Raw genomic sequence first — 22,678 nt, forward strand, 5'->3', positions numbered from 1 at the left:
TAGGACGGAGGGCCTGAAAGATGAGGTGTACTGGCCTTTCTCTAACCATGGGTGTTTTACGGTAAAGAGTGGCTATGGGCTGTTTTTCGAGGAGTATATAAGCAGAAAGGGGTCCCAAAAAGACTTCACTAGACTGGGTAAACGTGGACAGGTTTTTTGCCAAAAGTATCTATGGACTATGCCGATTCCTAACACTTGGAAAATTCTTATATGGAGGATTCTTACGGGTACGCTCTCTGTGGGTAGCGAATTTCAACGAAGAAATATGGGGGATGATGTCCTCTGTGGCTTCTGTGGGACTGAGCGTAGTATGTTGGAGACGGTCGAGCATCTGTTTAGGGACTGTGATTCCTCGGCTAGGGTCTGGGCAGGGTCGAATCTGGGTATCAGGGTAGAAGGCGCGAGACACCTCACTATGACTGACTGGATTATTGACTGGGTTCATTATCTGGACAAGCAGGAGGAAGGACTGAAAAGAGTTATTCTATTCATTGCCATTATCTGGGGTATATGGGTTATTCGAAACAAGGTAAAATTTGACGATATGGCGACCAACCTTCCGGTTTTGAGTGGTGTCTTGTTTGATTCTATTAAGGAGAGGGTGCATATTCTGGGCAATCAGGTAGATAATAAGAGGTCCTTCAAGGAGCCTCGAGGGTGTTATGGGGACCAGATTGATCAGCAAAAAGTAGACCTACGGAATGGGATTCCTTTTCACATGATCGGTCAACGGGGATTATGTTCTGCACTTCAGATTAAGGTGGACGCGAGTTGGGATCGGTCTTTTAAGGCGGCTTTTGGATGGGTAGCATATGATGAGATGGGGCGTGAGTGTATGCGACGGCAGGTGAGTACTAGAGCGGAGTCGGCTCTTCAGGCAGAGGCTCTCGGTGTCAGGGATGTGGTCTCTTGGGCGAGGTCTGGAGGTGTACTCCATCTCGACATTTCTTCGGACTGTCTACACTTGATCAATGTGATTGCTGAATCGACTAAAACAGATCACCTTATTAAGGACTTACTGGAGGAGATTCGTAGTTCTGCTAGGTTTTTTCATTGTTTGAGTTTTTGCTTTATTCCGAGGCACCTTAATAGTGTGGCACACGGCCTGGCTCGGCAGGCCATAGGATTGTAGAAACTTTCTTTACAGTTGTCAAAAAAAAAAAAAAAAAAAAAAAAAAAAAAAAAAAAAAGATTCTAATACATTGTTGTATTGCTTGTAAATACGAGTATGACAGTCAAGGGCAAAGTCGAAAAAACAGTGTGGCGCGTAGGCAATTTAACAAAACTTATTAAACCAAAGTAGACACAATTATACAAATAACAAATCGAGTAAGTAAAAGAAAAAAAAAACATTATGAATCTCGTCTATAAGTTGTACGAACTCGATTGTAAAGCGACCAAAAATTAAAAAAAGAAATGGAAAAGTTTTTCAACCAACAATAATAATTTTCACAAGGTAAATATTAAATAACCCAATATCCCGCATGAACTTCTTAAAACAGGTACTTTTTATATCTATCCATTTTATTTTATTTTTCGACAATTACTGTGTCTTGTGCCATTTGCAGTCATCCTTGAGTTCGAACTTCTTCCATTCCTGCTGATTCTGCAATTACAGTAATAAATAACTTTAAGCATTACTCCGACAGAGAAATTTCCTCATTATAGACAAGCTTAATCAAAAGGCTAACCCGAAGCCTTTGTCCCCGATTCTAGTTCATTCACGAGATTCTGTACATGAACACCAAACTCAAATCTCCGCACCTCCTTCGCTTTCAGACATTCAAAGTTCGTCCAACCTTTAATTTCTGGTATATTATGCTTGACATGAACAACAATCTTGGCTTTGTCTCCCATCTCTACGAGTTCCACGCTGTGAAAGTTTGGAACGAATCTTTCCTTCTCGTCATCAAGATAACTAAAAAAGAAATATCACTCGGTTAAATTCAGTGCAAAGGAGCAAGATGTGTGATAACTGATAACAACATACAAAAGGCTCACGTTTGAATTTTTTGTTTCAGAGGTATAGTTATTTTCTTGTCTTTGGAACATAGGAAGTCGATGCGATCAGTCCAATTGAAATTAGTCTTGTAGTTGATGACATTTTTTTGGGATAACACCGAGTTTGGATATATAACTTGCTGCTGCTCACCAATGGTGCGAACATTTGAAAATGTGGTGCACCAAACGCTAATTCTCACAACTTCCACCTACACACCAAAGACAAGGTTATTGCATTAGGTATCTACAATTAGACCTGGCAAAACGGGTCACTCGGGTCGGGTACGGGTCGGGTCAATTTGGGTCGGGTCATTTCGGGTCTGCCACGTATTTCGGGTCGGGTTGGGTCGGATCGGATCACTTTCGGGTTTCGGGTCAATTTCGGGTGACCTGTTGTCGGGTCATTTCGGGTCGGGTCATTTTCGGGTATAGGTCATTTTGGGTCGGGTTGCTTTTGAGTTAATGGCTAAGCACTTAAGTTAATACTATTTTGATTTAAAAAGATTATTTTACAAATTTAACCATTTATTAGGAATTATTGTAACCAATGAAACTTTATTTTGATATATATAGTATTAATATGAGTTAGTACTAGTCGTTTCGGGTCATTTCGGGTCACTTCAAATCATTTGGATCAGGTAAGTTATGAGTCGGGTCTTTTCGGATTGGGTCACCTCGGGTCGGGTCAATATTGGGTCAGACAATGTTCAGGTCGGGACTGGGTCGGGTCAATTCGGGTCAATTCGGGTTCCAGGTCATATTCGGGTCAAGCAAGTTCGGGTCATTTTCGGGTCTCGGGTCAACCTTTTCGGGTCGGGTCATTCGGGTCTGACCCATTTTGCCAGGTCTAATCTACATTAGTAAGTAAATCATGTAAATACAAACAATATGTGAAAAGTAACCTAAACATAACTAACCAATTCTCCGTCAATGAGACATAGGTCGCCAACGTCAAAGGGATGAACAACATATACAAAGATGAGACCTTGAAACAGTGCCTTAGCCGTGTCTCCGAATATAAATGTGGCCGCCAACGCTGGTGATGCTATGACGACGAGTACCTTCGTTGAAGCCAACCCAGTGAGAAGTAACCACATTATAAAGATCGCACCAATTATAATCCCACTCATGACTTGATTCAAGCATTTCACCACCTCCTTTTCACTAATAAACGTATTTGAAAGAAACATGCAACTACTGCGGGCTCTTTCCTGATCATCATAAACATATTTTAGTTGTCAATTATATTTAATCCGACTCTCTTAACTTTGATTAATATAACTGATTCTACCTTCTTTGTATAACATCAGCTAATATTCGCCAATAAATGGTTCTAACTTCTAACAACTTAAAATGAACACAATCATAAAACAGAAAAAAGATGTTCGAGAACTATTATTTCCGTTCCCACATCCTGAATAGGCAAAGCTAATGTATAGGATGTAAAAAAAGAGGGATATTTTCTCGTGTACCCCTGGACCTTTTCGTTTTCTATGGTGTACCCCTCGTTTTTCGCAAAAAAAAACTTTGACCGACAATAATTCTCTATTACGAGTTTAGAAAACGGTAATTGATGGGGATATTCTGCACCCGCTGACCGAGTCAACATATTGACCAAAGGTCAAAGCCAAAAGACAACAAGTCAAAGGAAAAACAACCTAGCCGACGAAGCCTGTCGGCCTGTCACTTGGGTCTCGGCTCGGCAAACTTGCCGACCGAGAGGCACATCCGTGTACTCACATCCAGTCCCCTCGGCATGGAGTCAACCAGGCCTGCCGGCCTGCCCTGGGTCCCTCGGCCGAGGGTAAGACAGTCTTTCCACCTGCTACGCCACTTGGCCACTACGTGACAAAAGGTGAAAGTCTATAAATACTCAACTTCTCTCATTGAGAAAACAGATCCGGAAATCATCTAATAATCTCACAATCCAATAATCTGGTATAAACTCCCTTATCTCTCTACAATATACTTTGCCAAGTAACATACAACTTATCTCTCTAAGTTTACTGACTTGAGCGTCGGAGTGAGTACGCTCGGCCCCAAGCCGAGTCCTCAGTTTGTTAATCTTTATCTTTACAGGAAAGAGTGAAAGGAAGAGACGAGCAACGACATCATTCCACAAGGTCGAGTGGTCACAATCCTGCTCCGTAATTACACCCGGAACAGTAATTTTTTTTTTCCAAACCAATTATCTCGTCAAGGCCGTCAATTTGAAAAAAAAATTCACCGCTTTTTGAACTCTTAGCCGGTAGTTATGGTTGGTCTAACATTTTTTAACGAATAAACTTTGACCGACCATAATTCCCGACTACGAGTTGAGACGTCGGTGAATTATTTTTCAAACGGAAGACCTCTTAAAGACGGTCAATTTGGAAAAAAAGTTTATCGTATTCTGAACCTCTAACCAAGAGTTATTGACAGTCAAAGTTTTTTTGCATGAAAAGAGGGGTATATCATAGAAAATGAAAAAGTTAAGGGGTACACGAGAGAATGTCCCAAAAAAAAAAAAAAAAGGACGGTTGAAGTACCAGAAATTTTTTAACTTTCTCCAATGTTATTTGTTCCTTGGTCTTTACATCAGGAAGCAGATCAAGAAGCATTTCCCAATCATCCTCGAAATAAGCTTCACCTTCAACTTGCACAATCGTCATCAATGTTTTTATACAGTTCCTGTTCCAAACAAAATGAAGAAAGAGATCTTACTAGTGATTTTATGAAAGTAAAGTTTCTTAAGCAGTATCATGATCTTCTCTTACAAGTTACAAGGGTAAAACAAAGTGAAGTTTCTTACTCATTAGTGTGTTCCGAATCATTGCCTCGTAAATGTTCGATATAGTTACTCTCATTCAACAACGCATATTGGGCAGTAAAAAAAAGTTCAGCTGCCTTCTGTATTCCATATGTGGATGCCTTTGAACTTGTATGATTTATCAAATCTGCCCTCACAATTTTCCTATCCAATACATTGTAGACACCACCCTCATTACTAGTATCCAAAAGGACCCATGGTACCTTCTTTTTAGGCGGTGTTTTAGAGCACGACAATCCACAATCAGAGTCATCAGCAGATTTATCCACGGGAACGTTGACACGCTCATAGTGGGTGTAACTGAGTAAAATAAAGAAGTACAACTGCTTTCCTATAGCCGTAACCTTAGTATGTAATCTGTCATACACGGAACGAGTCTCCCAATACAAGCATATGCAAGATTTGATCAACCAAAGAAAAGAGCATATTAAAAGACTAACCAAAGTCCAAGTACCAAATTCCAAAAATCTCTTGTCCTCGGGTTTTGTGTTTAGGTGGTTGCCGAAATACAACACCCATGTAAGCAAAAGCATCACCATGCTTAGAATGAAGACGATGCTCCTCTTTGTACCATTGACAGCATACACCAGATATTTTTCGTTAAAGGCACTCTTCCCTAACCCATCACAGCAAACACATGACATTGCATCTTTGAAACTTTCACCACCAAAAATTTTTGGTAAAGACCACACAAATAAATGAGCTAACAAAGTAATGATGTTATAACCTATGAGGAGAAATAGTGATACCTTAATCCATTTCTCAGTGTAAATTCCATATATTTTGCTCTCCTTAAAAGTGGGGACGCTACTCATGACCACAACCTCTGCCCACAAGAACAGAAGACAACCGATGATCTCGGAAATTGATTCTGTGATAATGCAAGGCGTTCTCTCATCATTTTCTGGAAATATTTTTAGTAGCATGAGAAATATAGAGCCCCAAATAACTTGGCCTATAAGGTATATTCCAATTAATATACAAATTATCTTAAGCCACTTAGTTATAGGCAACCCTATGATAATTACAAGTTTTAACCCTGGAACATACTTAGCAATTGGATAAAATAACCCTACTTCAACCAAAAGCAACATCACAACCATAAATACCCAGTAGCGCAAAAGAACCTTAAACTCGAGGTGTTTTTCAATGTCTACATCTTTGACAAGGAACTGAACCAATCGTGCAGCTACAAATGCGGCTAGTAACAGGGGAAGAATGGCAACAGTAACAACTGTTATTAAAGCATATGCCACTGGTGTAAAACATACAAAGAGCAAAAAACAGATTAGATAATAAAGGGGATTAGGTATTGGCAAATAGCATGTCAAAAATGAGCCGTGTTTATTTTGACTAGGTGGAGGTTTGTCTTCGTCAATTAGTTGTTCACTTCCTGAAACTGGGTTTTCGATATCTGGATTTTGTAAAGGCTGGGTTTCAGACTGTTCTTCAGGAGAAACGGAGGCAACCTCCCCTTTTGTATCCACGGTCTCCATGCTAGACAAATTTTTGGAAGCCTAGAGTTTACAATTGCGAGGTATGATTATGAACATGAATGTGTATGAGCAAAAGAAGAAAAAGAAACGAAACTAAAGAAGGAAAAAAGAGGAATGTGTGCTCCAGTTTCCAACAATTAACTGCCTTATATTGATTTAAAACATGATAAAATAACATCAAATTGTAATTTTTTTATTAGGTTCAAAAATCGCAACATGGAGAACATGAACGCTTAATGAGGGAGTTGAGCCAAAGTCCATCTTACAGTCACTGTCATAAACCAGCTAGATTATATTATTCCGTACTTAAAAAAGACTTGAGTAGTATAGTAAAGAAACAACCAACTTGATCTCAGATACAACCTCGCCTGCGAAGAAGCGTTCAAGACACATTTTTTTTGGTGTACAGAAAGACCGACTTAATATTAGCCAATTATCAAAACCAATAATATATTGACCTCATAAAGGACATGTATGAGGGGGCTAGTGCAAGTGTTCGCACTAATGTTGGGAGAACGGAAGAATTTCCTATTACCATTGGGGTGCATCAAGGTTCCGCACTTAGTCCTTTTCTCTTTGCTATAGTTATGGATGAGTTGACAAGGGATATTCAGGACGACATCCCTTGGTGTATGATGTTTGCTGATGATATTGTGTTGATTGATGAGACAAAAGAGGGGGTGGAGAGAAAGTTGGAATTGTGGAGGCAGACTTTAGAGACTCGTGGGTTCAGGCTAAGCAGGAGTAAGACTGAGTATTTGAGGTGTCAGTTCACTAAGGTGGCGGGGTTGAGATCGACAGAGGCGGGGAGTATTATTTTCGATGGGAATGTTGTTGAGGGTTCGGATTTCTTCAGATATCTTGGATCTATTATTCAAAAAGATGGGGAGTTAGACGGAGATGTGGCTCACAGAATTAAAGCGGGATGGTTGAAATGGAAGAGTGCTTCAGGGTTTCTATGCGATAAAGATATGCCCCAAAGATTAAAGGGAAAATTTTATCGCACGGCAATTAGGCCTGCCCTACTTTACGGCTCCGAGTGTTGGGCCGTGAAACATTGTCACATTCAAAAGATGAGTGTGGCGGAGATGCGCATGTTGAGGTGGATGTGCGGACATACAAGGAAAGATCGGTTAAGGAATGAGGTGATTAGGAAAAAGGTAAAAGTGGCGCCAATAGAAGACAAGATGATGGAAAACCGACTAAGATGGTTTGGCCATGTGAGAAGGAGACCTATGGACGCACCGATTAGGAGGTGGAGACTTGGAGAACGAAAAAAGGTCCCTAGAGGCGAGAGGAAGACCGAGACAGACATGGTTGAGAGTGATAGAGCACGATATGAGAGTTCTGGGGCTTGAGGAGAGTATGGTGACAGAGAGGGCACAATGGAGGGAAATGATACATGTGGATTTTTAGTATTTGATATTTTTTTTTGACAGACTTAGTGTTTTTTATTTATTTGATTTAAAGAAATTAATTTATTTATTTTTCTCTTCTTTATTACACACTTTTTCAACAACCACTTTCTTATAGATTTTACCTGGTTCATTCCGGATCCTTAACTCTATTTCGGTTTTTAAAAATCGTTTTAATCTTTTCTCTCGATTTAAATTTTAAGTTTTTATAAAAGAAAGACGGAATTCGATTTTAAAACCCCTTAGTTCACCTTGACTTTACATTACATTTTCGTTCTCCCTTTTTGTTTTTCATCTTCCCTTTTTATTCGCATTTTGAGGCGTGCGTTCACCCATGGACGGTTCGAAAGGATGATTCATGTCAGCCGACCCCAAATCATTTTGGGATTAAGGCTCTGATGTTGTTGTTGTTGTTGTTGTTGTTGTATCAAAACCAATAATAGTTCTATTCTAGACAAGTTTACATGTAAAAGTCAACTAGATCCGTCGCCATCACACGCACTTAGATTAATCAAATATATGTGGAGTAATTAAATACTCTGTACATAATCCATGTTATGTACAGTTAAGAGTGATTAAAATAATGAAATGAACTAATGCCGGGTTTAAAGAGCTGGTTCTGACAGTTCATTTTCAGTTGAAAAATGCCAAGGGAATTACAATTTACAAGTGAATAAGGAATAAGAGTTGACTTCAGAGAAAACCCAACAAAACAATACAGATGCGATACAGGAATTAGTGAGCAGAAATGCCGGAAAAATAATGGAAGATGGACTTACAGTAATACAGGAATTAGTGAGCAGAAATGCCGGAAAAATAATGGAAGATGGACTTATAGTAATGACAGTTCATTTTCAGTTGAAACCTGTAGAGGGAATTACATGTGATTATGTGAATAAGGTAAGACATGAACAAATAGCAGTTGATTTCAGAGAAAATCCAATTATTAATACAGCTGTTATACAGTAATACAGGTATTAGCGAGCAGAAATTCAGGAAAAAATGGAATATGGACTTACAATTGCATGGCCAGCGAAAACATAATCTCACTTCTTTCTAATCCTGTTGATCAAATTTTATCATCATCGTACAAAATTTTATCAACATCTGCTCCGTCAACATTCAGAGCTCGACCTAGTAAAACTGACCTGATCTAAATGAGCCGCTGATACGGTGGAGAGCTGAGACTTAAAACTAGCCCAAAGTGCCTAGATATTAGTAGTTTGTGCATATGGAAAAACAACAAATTTGTCATATATTCATAAATGGGATGATATTTGACCTTTCTTAAGCTTAAAATGGAAAAGTCATTTTAAGGGAGACTTGGAACATTCAAATGAGAAGTGTAGTTTTTACATTTTTGCAAAGCATCACAAAACAGCCAGTGTATTACACGGGCAATAAAACTAGTTATAGCATAATTACATAATAACATGCTACATAAGTCATAACTTAACAAGTCCAACCTTAGTATCTTTAATTTACGACATACCCCTTAGTTCATGGCATACTCCTTAATAAGTAGCAAGGTGCCTAATCCTTAACTTATTGCTTACACAACAGTATACTGATTTACCCCTGGACCCCATACTAATCGACCCCATATCATCCCCTCACAGCCTCCATGGGGGTGATGAACAAACTGGGTACAGTAATTGCAACCCTGATTATCTCGTTGATCTGCATAAATAATGATTTTGGAAGTTAATAACAAAGGAACAATCAGAACCTTGCGAGATTTAAAATTTAAATATCACAAATTCTTACTTTAGACGGAAACTATCCGTCTAAAGCTGTAGACGGATAGTGTCCCTCTCACAAAATGAGAGTGGGTAGTGCAAGTGGGTAGGAAATGGATACCCCCACTTGCCCTCCCACTTGCATTTTGTGAGAGGGTCACTATCTGTCTACAGCTTCAGACGGATAGTGTACGCCTACAATGAGACGGATTGTTTAAATATATAGTCTCAAACAGTCAAGATAACATACATGGAAGAGAGTCGGCTTCTCCCAAAGAGACGCAGCAATCAACAACAAGCCTAGCACCATCATTGAGCTGAGCGAAATACATCTCCACAGGAGCATAAGGGTCATCTGCCCTCTTAGCCTTGAAGTTGTGATGAAATATCATGCCATACCCGGCCACCTTTCCTTCATATGAACCCGCCTTGACCAACTCCAGCTTGTGACCCTATCACCAACCATGTTAGTACACATAGCTCAAAAAAGGACTACGGTACACGCTTGGACGGTTATTATATTCAGTGGCAAAATGAAGGATAAAACGACTGAAATACACTAACCTCCTCCTGCAGGTACGATAAGGCCGCAGTTGCAAATTCGTTAGATTTTCTTTTCAATCCTTCAGACCCCCTAGCAATGACCAAAGGAGAAAAGCATCAGCGTAACATACATGGAATCAAAACTAAACATACAGGGAATATGGCTCAGTTCCAATTCATTACGACATCAATTGTGATCGATCAAACTCATTAAAAACACGGACGAGAAGAATGATGTCACAAGGGTCCATAACCCCAGCACAAATAACAGTTCCATGCTAATGATACTATGAGTGGCAACACATTTAATGCAGCGGTTTATAGACCGTTGTAAATAGAGAGAACAAAAATGACTGGACATACCCAAAAAAGATTTCATCCATATCCACCTTGCGGTTCATTGCTTCAGTCACAGCACTCAAATCAACCGTCCTTCAAATGCATAAAATACATGCGTAACTACAGAAAGGTAAAAGAAATTTAGTTACGAATAGAAAGAGCAAGAATGCCTCCACATACCCAGTCACTTCATAGCACAGAGGCTCCTCTTCTTCAAACCTTCAAATGCATAAAATACAAGCGTAAATCATTCAAAAGTTTTCTAAAAGTGAATAAATTAATAGCATTCGAGTATAATATACTCTAGAAAGTAAAAATGGGTAGATAAAGGGGATGTTTGTACACATTACCAGAAAATAGATACAAATATGAATGTCATACAACATTAAATTGTTTGCAACAGCCGACAGTGGTACTAGGTTGGTCTAACCCAATTCAAATTGAAATATTCAAAAGACGGAAAAAAGTCGCTTGAAATTAGCCGTGTAAAATTTCCCTCTTTCGGACTTTCACTATATATAAATCACTACACATTGTGTTCAACATTTGCAAGGTCGGGCCGGGGAAGGGGATCTTTATTTCATGTCCAACTGGGCCCAAAAACTACCTCGATAAAATATGCAATTTCAAATGGAACAAGAGCATGTAGCCGAACATAAAATCATACCTGTTACGTTTCTTTGCTTTCGGAAGACTCTTTTCAACAGGCCTTCAATCGCCAAAATTTGAAACAAGAAACATAAAAAAATTATCAAAGAGGATATCAATCGCCAAAGTTGGTAATCAATGATCCTAGATGCATAATGCTCCTTACATTAGGGGTTAGGCATTAGAGCATCTCCAATGGTTACCCAAAAGGACTTGCTTGCAAATAAAAAAAAATTCAAGCTACTTGCTTAACCATTGGAGCACTCCTATTGAACTAGCTTAAATTGAGCAACTAGCTCCATGGAGCTAGTAGCTCAAATGGTCCTACAAAAAAAATCTGCCAACTAAACTAATACACGTGGAAATAGGCATGAAGTACAATTGCATTTTCAGAAATGTTGTTGTGCATATGGGCCCATCTAAGCCACAACACTAGTAGCTTACCATTGTAGTAGTTTCTAGCTTAAAAATATTGTAGCTTGAAAATCTTATGTGGCAATGGTAAGCTAGTAGCAACTAGCTTACCATTGTGGATGCTCTTAAAAGTTTGGAAGCGAAAGATGGAATTACTCCTCACTATAGTCTATAACGTCTATACATACGTGTAGTCGGTCCAAAAAAAATAGTATCAAATAGAAAGAGCAAAGAACCCATGAGCATACCGAAAATGAAAAGCTTCCGCATTCCCCTTAGGTTTTGTCGTATTAGGCTTCTCTCCAGAAGAGGAATCCTTTCCAGCAAACCTTCAATGCAAAAAATTAAAAAAACATATATAAACGAGGACCATAGTCCTAGGTTAAGAAATATAAACGAGGGAAAACGCCTCAAAGTCGTCTTAGCTCATTATAATAAATGAGCAGAAAAGGAAAGCCGGAAACATACCGGGAAGCGGAAAAAGGAGAATCATCCATACGTTTCATTCCTTTGGTTTTCCTTCTCAAACAGGAAGCCTTGCCGAGAGAAAGCTTTTTCCCAAAGCTTAAAATAAAATATAAAACAAAGAATCAATTCAAAAGTAATACTATTGCTTCAGAAATACATATCAATCAATTGATTGATTGATAAAACAAAAACAAAAATTACCATGACGGAAAATCTTCGACAACAACAGCCTTAGGCATCTTCAAAGGAGTAAATAGAGCTCTACTTCTTTCGGACCTTGTACAAAATACAATACTCGTACCTATATAGTGATATAACCCTAACACGGATTAGTAAACCGTAAGCCTAATTACCATAGACCAATACACAATAATATGACAATATATTCCTGATTCGTGTTACTCTTAATTCGAAATTAGTCAAGGCGTAATGTATAGTTTAATTTCCTAATGATTATTCCCTCATCCCCGGTCACTTGTTTACCTATTTCATTTTTAAGTTGCATTCACTAGTTTACCAATCTATATCGGAAATAATTTTGACGGATAATTTGATCAACGAACCACATATATTATTGTCCACTTTTATCCAATAACATTACCTCCCCGCTCCCTTGCTCTCTTCTTGATCTTTGTGCCAAAAACAAAGGTAAACAAATTACCGAACAGAGACGATCGAGTAAAAGATCCAAGGATAAACTCATCAAGAACCGTCACTCTCATATAAGGTCAACTCACCCGACCAACCCTAACCCTAATGCTCGAATATCATACTTTCAATAATACTCCCTCCGTCTCAATCATTTATTTGTTTTGTGATTAAAATATCTCTTGCAAAGAATAATAAAGGTAAACGAATGATGGAACAAAAGGACTACTCGTATTAAATTACCAATTAAGAATAATCTACGATAAAATAACAAGAATTACATGCATAAATAGCAGTAGTAAGAATCAAAAGCAGAAATTAAAAGGAGCTTACTGTAGAATCAAAAGCAGAAATACCTAATTTAGGTATTCAGGAATTAGGATCGTTAGCACTGATCATACGACAATCATGTGAAGTTTGCCTCTTCCGTTTTTCAACATCCCCCAACATTAGACTAGACTACCGCTTTAAACCACCATGATCAGACCACCAAGCTTGTCGATCAATGATGATCCACGTAACTCCTCCCCATAAGTAATCATCTTAATAAGAATATTAGTTTTGAACTTAAAAAACTAAGTTGTCGATTGTCAAACTCCTTGTTTTTAGACTAAAAATCCTTGTTTGTGTATAAGAATAAAGCAAGATTCTTAAAACATTGAGTTATTAAACTAAATTTTCTGGTTATTAAATTAAAACTCCAACTTTATACAAATATAGTAGATTTCCAAATTTTTAATGAACTAATAGAAGACTTGTTTTCATTAAAACTTGCGAAACATTCAAAATATAATTATATGTTATGATGTTAAAATTATTAGTTGTCAAATTAAGTTTATTGGCTAATAAAAAAGAATAAATTAGGTGTGTAACTTTGAACTTGAAAGTTGGAAGTTTTCAATTTAAATCATAGAAGTTCAAGTAAAGCAATTATTTAGCAGAACTTCGAAGTTCAAAATTTGATCTTATAAGTTCTTTTAACAGAAAGTTCCGAACCTGCTGCTTGACGAAGATCGCGATATGGTGGCCGTCGACGTTCTAATTCTTTCGTGTGAATTGATCGGTTGTTAGGCGAAGGTAGAGCGTGAACGGGGTGACAACGACGTGAGATCGACGGTTGCAGGTTTTGACCGAGTAATATGGAGGTGGTGGGGAAGACGATGATTAGATGGAGAACGGAGGTTTATGATTAGTAGCTTTAAGTTTCTTACTGTATTTCCTTATCTAACTCTTCTTGATGGGCTAATAACCTAATATCTTTTATTGGGCTTGTCATATACTATAGGACGGTCCTATAGAAGAGTTGAAAAAAAGTACGTTTTAATTATTATGTACTCACTTCATACCAGACCAATGGTAACATAGTAAAAAATGGGTTTTTAAGAAAAAAAAAAGGTAAAAGCAGAGGCAAATATGGAAAGTAAGCTGAATATAATAAGGATTAATGTTAGGTTGGTGAGAGGTCTACTACTTGGTATTTGTGTAAATATAACAAGGATATAAAGGTATTATTGGAAAAAAATAACCCATTTATAGTATGTTACTATTGGTGTGGTACGGCCGTATTAGGTAAGTGTTACCATTGATCTGGTATGGAGGGAGTATTTAGTTTATTTATTTTTTGGTGAAATGTAAAAATTTCATTAAGATCAAACAGTTATTACATGCTACAATTTCAAGACATCCAATTCCAATACCTCAATAAGGCATTACATAAACAAGTGAAACCTATTGAGCCAATCCCTATCTCGTCTATCAATACATGAATTAAACCTAGACTTCACCCAACTCTGCACTTCTCTAAAAACCATTTTGAGGACAATCTCAGGTCTCAGAACACACCCCTCTATTCTTGTTTTGTTTCTCTGTATCCAAATCTGATAGTATATGCCATATGGCATGCACCAGACACAACAACATAACTTTCCTTAGAGCAGTGCATTGCATCTGATCAAGCCATAACATTAAATCATCTTGCTACTGCACGGACACTTCTAAAATGATGTTCTGTAGATTTTGTGTCACTTCCACATAATAAACAAAGGTCATCTGCAGCAATAATACCCAATGCAAATAGTTTCTCCTTCAACTGTAGAGCCTTCCTTGCTATCAATCATCCCACAAATTGATGCATGGAAATGCACCAATTGTTCCAAACTTACTTGGACCACTGCACACAGTCTGGAACTTAGTCTCAGCATCTCATATCTTTCAATAACAGTATACCCCTTACTGCCCATTGTCCATTGTCCATTCAAGTAACTAGAAGCCAACATTTCCTTGACACGACAAATATTTTTCCATCCCCAACTAATATCTCCACTTGGGTGATAATCAAACCAATTTACCCCCTTTAAGGTAGACTATTATGTATTTATTGTTTAGTGATATTTGATCATTTATTTTAACGAAAACAATTAGTGTTATATTTTGTCCGGTCATTTTCAGGATCAATGGATTCACATCGTCATTTCAACGTGGGTCAGTTACGCAAACGGTGCAACAAAGCTCGGATCGGAACAATTCGGGTTTCGGTTCGGGTGCTGCAATTCGAGTCCATTTGTGTCTCAAATCGAGTTAATCGTGCAAGGTTGACTTTTGTCGGGTCAATTTGCGTCTCAGATCGAGTTAATCAAACAAGTAGGGCCGAGAATCGGTCCCAGACAAGACCAAGTCGGACAGGATCGAAGACCGCAAATAAAAATTTAGTGGACCAAAGACCAGACTTAAAACTTTTGATTTTGAACTAGATCAAACCCGAAATATTAGGTCCGGTCCGATCTTGGACCAAAATGGTCCTAAAATTAGTTTTTTCACTATTTCGTACACGATAATTACATTTTAATTCCGCTAAATAAAATGCAATTAAATAATTAGACGACTCTTTTTATGAAAATCATTGACAATACTAATTTATAATGTCTTTTAAAGATAAATATCAATTTAATTCATAATATTTTAATGTTGCCTAATTAAAAACATGAAATTTGGTCCATTCGGTCCGGACCTAAATTAACCGGTCTTGAACCGGAGCAGACCGAAAACCAAACCTTCAAAAAATGAGGCCCAGAGACCGGACCAAAATAATTCGGTCCGGGTTTGATCCAGACCAAATGGTCCGGTCCAGTCCGGCCCGGACCTAATTTTGCTCACCTCTACATACAAGCTAGAGATTGTCCGAACCAGGGAACCAAAAATTCATTTTATGACAGTAGAAGAGATAGGGCAACTTCGCTAATAAGATTTAACATAAGCTATTCTAGAGAATGGATTATACGGAGTAGCCGAAAACTTACGGAAGACAATCTTACATGTTAAAACAACCTAATACGGAGGGAGTTGATGGCAACATAACGCCAAGAACAGAAACAAATACTTACATAACATGCTACAGAAGTCATAACAAGTCCAACCTTAGTGTCCTTAATTTACAACATACCCCTTAGTTTATAGCATACTCCTTAATAAGTAGCAAGGTGCCTAATCGTTAACTTAGCTTACACAACAGTATACTGATTTACCCCTGGACCCCATACATATCGACCCCATATTATCCCCTCACAGGGTCCATGGGGGTGATGAATAAACTCGGTACAGTATTTGCAACCCTGATTATCTCGTTCATCTGCAGATATAAATAATAAATGTTCGAATCAATATTTGAAAATTAATAATAACAAAGGAACAATCAGAACCTTGCAAGATTAAAATGATTACGTACATGGAAGAGAGTCAGATTCTCCCAAAGAGACGCAGCATTCAACAACAAGCGTAGCACCATCAGAGAGCTGGGCGAAATACATCTCCACAGGAGCACGAGGATCATCTGCCCTCTTAGCCTTGAAGTTGTGATGAAACCTCCCGGACACCAGTCCTTCATATGAACCCGCCTTGACCAACTCCAGCTTGTGACCCTATCACCAACCATGTTACATGTTAGTACAAATACGTCAAAAAAGAGGGAAGAACAAACTACGGTAGAAGCTTGGATGGTTATTTTATTCGGTGGCAGAATGAAGGATAAAACGACTAAAAAACACTAACCTTCTCCTGCAGGTACGATAAGGCCGCAGTTGCAAATTCGTTAGATTGTCTTTTCAATCCTTCATTCAGACCCCCTAGCAATGACCAAAGGAGAAACGCATCAGCGTAACATACATGGAATCAAAACTAAACATACAGGGAATATGGCTCATTTCCTCATACTCCAGCTACGTAGTTGCAATTCATTACGACACCAAATTGTGATCAAGTCATCAAACTCATTAAAAACATGGATGAGAAGAATGATGTCACGAGGGTCCATAACCGGCACAAATAACAGTTCCATGCTAATGATACTATGAGTGGCAACACATTTAATGCAGCGGTTTATAGATAGTTGTAAATAGAGAGAACAAAAATGACTGGACATACCCAAAAAAGATGTCATCCATATCCACCTTGCGGTTCATTGCTTCAGTCACAGCACTCAAATCAACAACCCTTCAATTGCAAAAATTAAAAACGTGAATCGTTGAAAAGCTTAGCAAGGGGGATAACTTACTATTCCTAGCGCAATGTACACATAGTAAATATATAATGAAAAAAGAGGATACACATTCCTAGAAGACAACTACAACTATACATGCCAGAGACTCCCAATAGAATTCTGAGGGAACGGGCAGCGGCTGTGTTACGTTCAAAGAAGCCCAATTCAACATTAGGATTTGAAACATATTACGAACAGATGCAGTAATGAAAATAGATTACATGAGTTGCATCTATATATTTATCCCATTAACCCTATGGCACCTCATAAACAAAACAATATCAACCGCCAACTTATTATCTTTAAGGCCAGAGTGGTTCAGAAAATGGAGTTGGGACTTGGGACTTGAGCGCGAGAAGTTTATAGTGCTAGATCAATGTATGTCTATACTATATACCACGCACTATGCATACAAGTAGTCAGTCAAGGGGAACTACAGAAAGGGAAAAGAAATTTAGTTACGAATAGAAAGAGCAAGAATGCCTCCACATACCCAGTCACTAGAGACTCATCCTCTTCTTCAAACCTTCAAATGCATAAAACACAAGCGTAAATCATTCAAAAGTTTTCTAAAAGTGAATAAACTAACAGCATTCGAGTATAATATACTTACAAAGTAAAAATGCGTAAATAAAGGGGATGTTTGTACACATTACCAGAAAATAGATACAAATATGAATGTCGTACAACATTAAATTGTTTGCAAAAGCCAACAGACGGGCAACTGTGGTACTAGATTGGTCTAACCCAATTCAAATTGAAATATTCAAAAGACAGACAAAGTCGCTTGAAATTAGCCAGGTAAAATTTCCATCTTTCGGACTTTCGAAATAAAAAAAGGATACTAACCAATTTCCTCAACCACATCAATTGTGATTGGACACAACTCACTACACATTGTGTTCAGCATTTGCAAGCTCAGGGAAAGGGGTTCTTTATTTCATGTCTAACAGGGCCTAAAAAATTCCTCGATAAAATATACAATTTCAAATGGAACAAGTAAGAGCACGTAGCCGAACATAAAATCATACCTGTTACGTTTCTTTGCTTTCAGAAGACTCTTTTCAACAGGCCTTCAATCGCCAAAATTTGAAACAAGAAACATCAAAAAATTATCAAAGAGGATAGTAGTAGCACTTCTGCTATATGTATTCATAGCACATAGGGATTGAAAAAAGAGGAAACATAGATCATAGATGTGAAAGGTACAAGTTATAATTGGCTGAAAGTAGTCAAATGGAACTTCAGAACTGAAACATAAAGCATATGGATACAATACAGGCTCCCTTGATAAATTAACCAGCAACAAATCATAAAGGTGAAGCTACATGTACACAATATCATTCATCAAAGTTGCTAATCAATGATCCTAGATGCATAATGTGTTGGAACTATGCCCCAGAGCAATCGTTATGAAACGTTTTGAACAAATTTCATACAGTGTAATTATTAATGGAAATTAATAATTAGATGGCATTTTCCTTATTATCTTATTATGGTATTAATACGTTGATAAGTCCTTGATTAAACTGGTATACTTGACATCATAATGGAGATTATGATAATGAGAGTCGAGTATTATAGAGTTTAGTCTAAAAGTGTTCTTGGTCGTGGGGTTATCAGAATGGGACTATGATAATCTGGATAGACCAATATATTGATAACGGTACTCATAGGATGAGTATTAATGGATCTCATTCATTAAGTTATAATATAGATAATGCATATGGAGATATGATTATTGAACGTGATCAACAGTGAGATTTCCCAAATGGTTATTATTACCTATGCTGTCAATGTGGAAGTTCTCTTAAGGAGTAATTGTATATTTTATCCTTTGACCCGAGATCATCATTGTAGTTAATAGACTACTTATTGTACTTAGATACCGGACACCTAGTGTGTAAAAATGCTAGTTGAATGGTCATTGGGTATAATTGAGTACCTATGCAATTAGTGGTGAGTCAAGATGGAATCCGTCAGCTCAAGGTAATGAGTTTGAACTCTATGTTGTCATTAATCTTATTGGTCATATAAAAACCTTGGCCAGGGTAGACGAATGATTTAAGAAAGGAGTTTCTTAAAGTCATTCCCGACCAATAGTGATTGACATGTAACATAGTGGTCATCTAGTGGGGTTTGACAGTCAAACCATACCCTAGGACGATCCGGAGTTGGAACGATGGAGGGAAATAAATACAGTATCCTTTACCAGGTTCGAGTACAGTGAAGTACAGTGAATATTGGTATTCACACTATCCGGCCGTCGGGGAGTGTTGTTAGACGCCAACCTCGATTAGTAGTTAATGAGATTAATTATTACCGGTTTAGCGATGAACCTATGTGGTCACACACTTACGGTGTGATATTTAACGTTTACGGTTATTTAATTTATTATGAGATAATTAATTAAATAATCTCGACGACATATTTTTATATTGCTCGCTAACACGGGAATATAGTTAATATCGGAAAAAACAGTTGTATGAGAGATCGAGACGGAAATGTGGATAGGTCTTGGAGGCCTCCACGTTGGCATGTATATCCATGTAATGATAATTATAACATTACATGTTGGTTCACAGCTACGTGCCATTCATTTAAGGGTTTTCTTAGCAAAGTTTGATTTTGTATGTGTACGTGCACCAATGAGGGCAATGACATTACTTGATGGCTAAGTTATCCTTTGGCTATAAATAGTGCATGTTCGTGTATTTTTTTTAAGGAATACACAACAGTAACAAGTTCGGATATCGTCTACTCTCATACTTACAATAAAAGTGAGAAAAGTGATTCTCTATATTATTCCGAGGTCGTCTCAAGGGTTGAGAACGTTAGTCTATCTGCCGGTGTGGATACACTAGAGACTCCGTATTTTCGGGGTTAGACCAATTTATTGTCTACACATAAAGTATGTGTCCCTTTACCCAGTTTTACAAGTTTTTAAATGCAATAGGTCTCAGGAGGACCGCATTTCTGTCTTCCGCTGCTACATGTGATGTACCGCGGTCCCTTCATAATGCTCCTTACATTAGGGTTTAGGCATCAAAAGTTTCAACGCGAAAGATGAAATTAATGCTCACTATAGTCTATAAAGTCTATACATACATGCAGTCGGTCCAAAAAAATAGTATCAAATAGAAAGAGCAAAGAACCCATGAGCATACCGAAAATGAAAAGCTTCTGCATTCCCCTTAGCTTTTGTCGTATTAGGCTTCTTTCCAAAAGAGGAATCCTTGTCCAATTGAAGCTTTCTAGCAGACCTTCAATGCAAAAAATAAAAAAATAAACAGTAGACATTATAAAATCATAGATGCATACAGCATACATGAATGCTACACATTAAGTTGCTGGGATAGTGGACCATAGTCCTAGGTTAAAAGAAGCCCAGTTAAAAAAGAGAATTGAAACACAAAAGCAGAAGAGGTGAAATGATCTCGAGTTCTGTAATTTATAGAATGTGACGTCCTTGGAATGACAAGGGCACTTGATATAATAGATTCTCTCTATGATATATGTCCAAAATTTATGATTCTTTAAGAACCCTCATCGGGTGAGGACCTCAGCTGTACAAATTAAAAACACTCAACCCCGCGTACATTAACCTTGTGACCTATCTCCTAGTCTCCTCTAATTTCGACCAACTGCTACCCACCCGACCACAACCAGAGGTCCGGCAGTGACCTCGTAGTGGAGCACTACCTGACTTTCTGACCGGTATCACCGCTTATCTTCCTCTACCCAGTCCCACCACTGCCTTCTTTTTCCCCTGAACCTGCATTTAAGTAACTCAGATCCCCCTCCCCACTTAACCAGTGGTGTAATGCTTGATCTGGTCCAGGAGGGGATTAAAAATCACGGGGAATGTATAAATCCATATTTTAAATTTTGTTCAAGCATAGTCCCTTTTTTTAAAAAGAGTGAAAATCAAGGATAAGGGGGAGAAAAGAAGTATAAAATAAAAGAATTTTGAAAACAAATATGGAATTGCACACTAATGCCCCTCGTGTGCGGTGCGCCTCACTAGTTGCGCCTTGGGTGCGCCTTAGTTGCCCCTTTTACACTCCATGCGCCTCAGAGTGTCTGATGCATGCGATCTGGTTGGCGCCTCACTGCGCCTGCCTAGGCGCGCCTCAAGCGCGCTTTTTTAAACTAAGAATGGACCAGATCAGATCAAGCATTAAATTCAGCAGACAATATGCAAGGTATTTAATCAGCAGACAATGCTTGGTCACGGTTAAATGGAAAGTAATTAACTGTCACTTATTAAATTCAGCAGACAATATGCGAGGTATTTAATCGGTTAGTGATACAACATGAGTAAGAAGGGCGGTTATTTGCCACTTTTTAATGAGGGGCGCTGTGGTATTAGCACGAAACTAGTGAATAAGTCTTAAAAAGTCAAAAGTTAGGAAAATATTGTTGAGTGCAGACGACAATTTACAAATTAGAAAGTTTAATTTACGGGTACACATAAAGTTGTGAATTTATGCATATATTGCTCACTCCAGCTACAGACTTACTTACCCATTCATAGGTTGCATAGCCATGATGTCGATTGGGATCACAGAAAGACATGGACAAGCAGGAGAATAGAAAGACGGAAACCATACCGAGAAGCAAAAAAGGGAGGACCATCCATACGCTTCATTCCTTTGGTTTTCCCCAAAGCTTAAAATAAAACATAAAACAAAGAATCAATTCAAAAGTAATACTAACTACTTCAGAAATAAGTACATATCAATTGATTGATTGATAAAACAATAATAACCAAAAAAAATAAAATAAAAAATTACCATGACGGAAAATCTTCGACAACAAGAGCCTTAGGCATCTTCAGAGAAGGACTAAATAGGGTTCTACTTCTTTCGGACCTTGAATAAATTATTATGGATTTATTAAAAGGGGGAAACTTGTACAAAATTAATCCAACATAAACAATAAAACCCTAATCCCAAAAAATTAACGAGCAATTTGCAGAAATACAAATTCGAACCTGGATCTACGGTAAACCGGCTCATCGCTTGAAACCGGCATAATTTTCCCTCCAGTCCGTCTCATTATACACGGAGATACAAAAAGCCAAATGTGGCCACTTAAACGCCAAATGTAACCAGTACCATTTTCTAAGCTACAACACGTAGTTTATTTTTTTTTTTTGGTACATACAACAGGTAGTTTATCACATGGTCACATTTGGCTTAAAGTCGCGACATTTGACCCGTCACTCCGTCACAAGTGAGACTACCTGTTTTAATGAGACAGGAATTTAATCAAACAAACAAATCGAATGAAAGAAGTGTTCTTTTACTGTCAGCGACGAGTCAGGTAGAGTTATCCTACATTCCTAGGCAAGTACGTCGTACGTGAATGTTGAATCTGGGATGGGTAAAAATGAACTACTCCCTTGGTAGTCCAAGTCCAACCAACCCAACTATTAAATCCATTGGTGGATTTAGAGGGGTTAGTAGAGGCGCTCGCTCCCGTTGATCAAGAGAAATTTACGTTATGCCACTACTTGTTTGTCCCCGTTAAAATTTTTCGCCCCATTAAATCCATTGGTGGATTTAGAGGGGTTAGTAGAGGCGCTCGCTCCCGTTCATCAGGAGAGAATTTACGTTATGCCA

The 22,678-nt window shown here is 38.1% G+C and overlaps 2 protein-coding genes across 8 annotated transcripts in view; both read right to left on the bottom strand.

Moving 5' to 3' along the window:
* Nucleotides 1-1,271: 1,271 nt before the first annotated feature.
* LOC141619426 (mechanosensitive ion channel protein 9-like) overlaps nucleotides 1,272-22,678 on the bottom strand; it is a 56,204-nt gene continuing 34,797 nt past the window's right edge. The window contains exons 1-8 of one of the 4 annotated variants that reach the window (XM_074436445.1): nucleotides 8,741-8,855; nucleotides 8,501-8,586; nucleotides 4,793-5,681; nucleotides 4,530-4,671; nucleotides 2,919-3,212; nucleotides 2,002-2,210; nucleotides 1,692-1,918; nucleotides 1,272-1,606 (exon numbers count right to left, since the gene is read on the bottom strand). In XM_074436445.1, coding sequence (XP_074292546.1) covers nucleotides 1,569-1,606; nucleotides 1,692-1,918; nucleotides 2,002-2,210; nucleotides 2,919-3,212; nucleotides 4,530-4,671; nucleotides 4,793-5,625 — 1,743 coding nt within the window. In that variant the 5' untranslated portion in view covers nucleotides 5,626-5,681; nucleotides 8,501-8,586; nucleotides 8,741-8,855 and the 3' untranslated portion in view covers nucleotides 1,272-1,568. Of the gene's footprint in view, nucleotides 1,607-1,691; nucleotides 1,919-2,001; nucleotides 2,211-2,918; nucleotides 3,213-4,529; nucleotides 4,672-4,792; nucleotides 5,682-8,500; nucleotides 8,587-8,740; nucleotides 8,856-22,678 lie in introns of those variants that run through there. The other 3 variants (XM_074436446.1, XM_074436444.1, XM_074436443.1) reach the window with 3 other exon arrangements.
* On the bottom strand, nucleotides 8,952-21,713 carry LOC141619428 (uncharacterized). 4 transcript variants are annotated; one of them, XM_074436448.1, is made up of 10 exons: nucleotides 12,877-13,139; nucleotides 12,074-12,173; nucleotides 11,873-11,968; nucleotides 11,653-11,733; nucleotides 11,010-11,051; nucleotides 10,523-10,561; nucleotides 10,367-10,435; nucleotides 10,025-10,094; nucleotides 9,711-9,912; nucleotides 8,952-9,401 (listed from the first exon to the last, which is right to left on the bottom strand). In XM_074436448.1, the coding sequence occupies exons 2-10, from the start codon at nucleotides 12,109-12,111 to the stop codon at nucleotides 9,274-9,276; spliced, it is 765 nt and encodes a 254-aa protein (XP_074292549.1). In that variant the 5' UTR covers nucleotides 12,112-12,173; nucleotides 12,877-13,139; the 3' UTR covers nucleotides 8,952-9,273. The 4 variants fall into 4 exon arrangements, with proteins under 4 accessions (XP_074292549.1, XP_074292548.1, XP_074292550.1 ...); XM_074436447.1 differs by having other exon boundaries at nucleotides 12,854-13,139; XM_074436449.1 differs by lacking the exons at nucleotides 10,367-10,435; nucleotides 10,523-10,561; nucleotides 11,010-11,051; ... (2 more) ...; nucleotides 12,074-12,173; nucleotides 12,877-13,139 and adding exons at nucleotides 16,937-17,005; nucleotides 17,545-17,577; nucleotides 18,083-18,124; nucleotides 20,219-20,314; nucleotides 21,665-21,713.

The sequence above is a fragment of the Silene latifolia genome, chromosome X, assembly GCF_048544455.1.
Source record: "Silene latifolia isolate original U9 population chromosome X, ASM4854445v1, whole genome shotgun sequence".
Lineage (NCBI taxonomy): Eukaryota > Viridiplantae > Streptophyta > Magnoliopsida > Caryophyllales > Caryophyllaceae > Silene > Silene latifolia.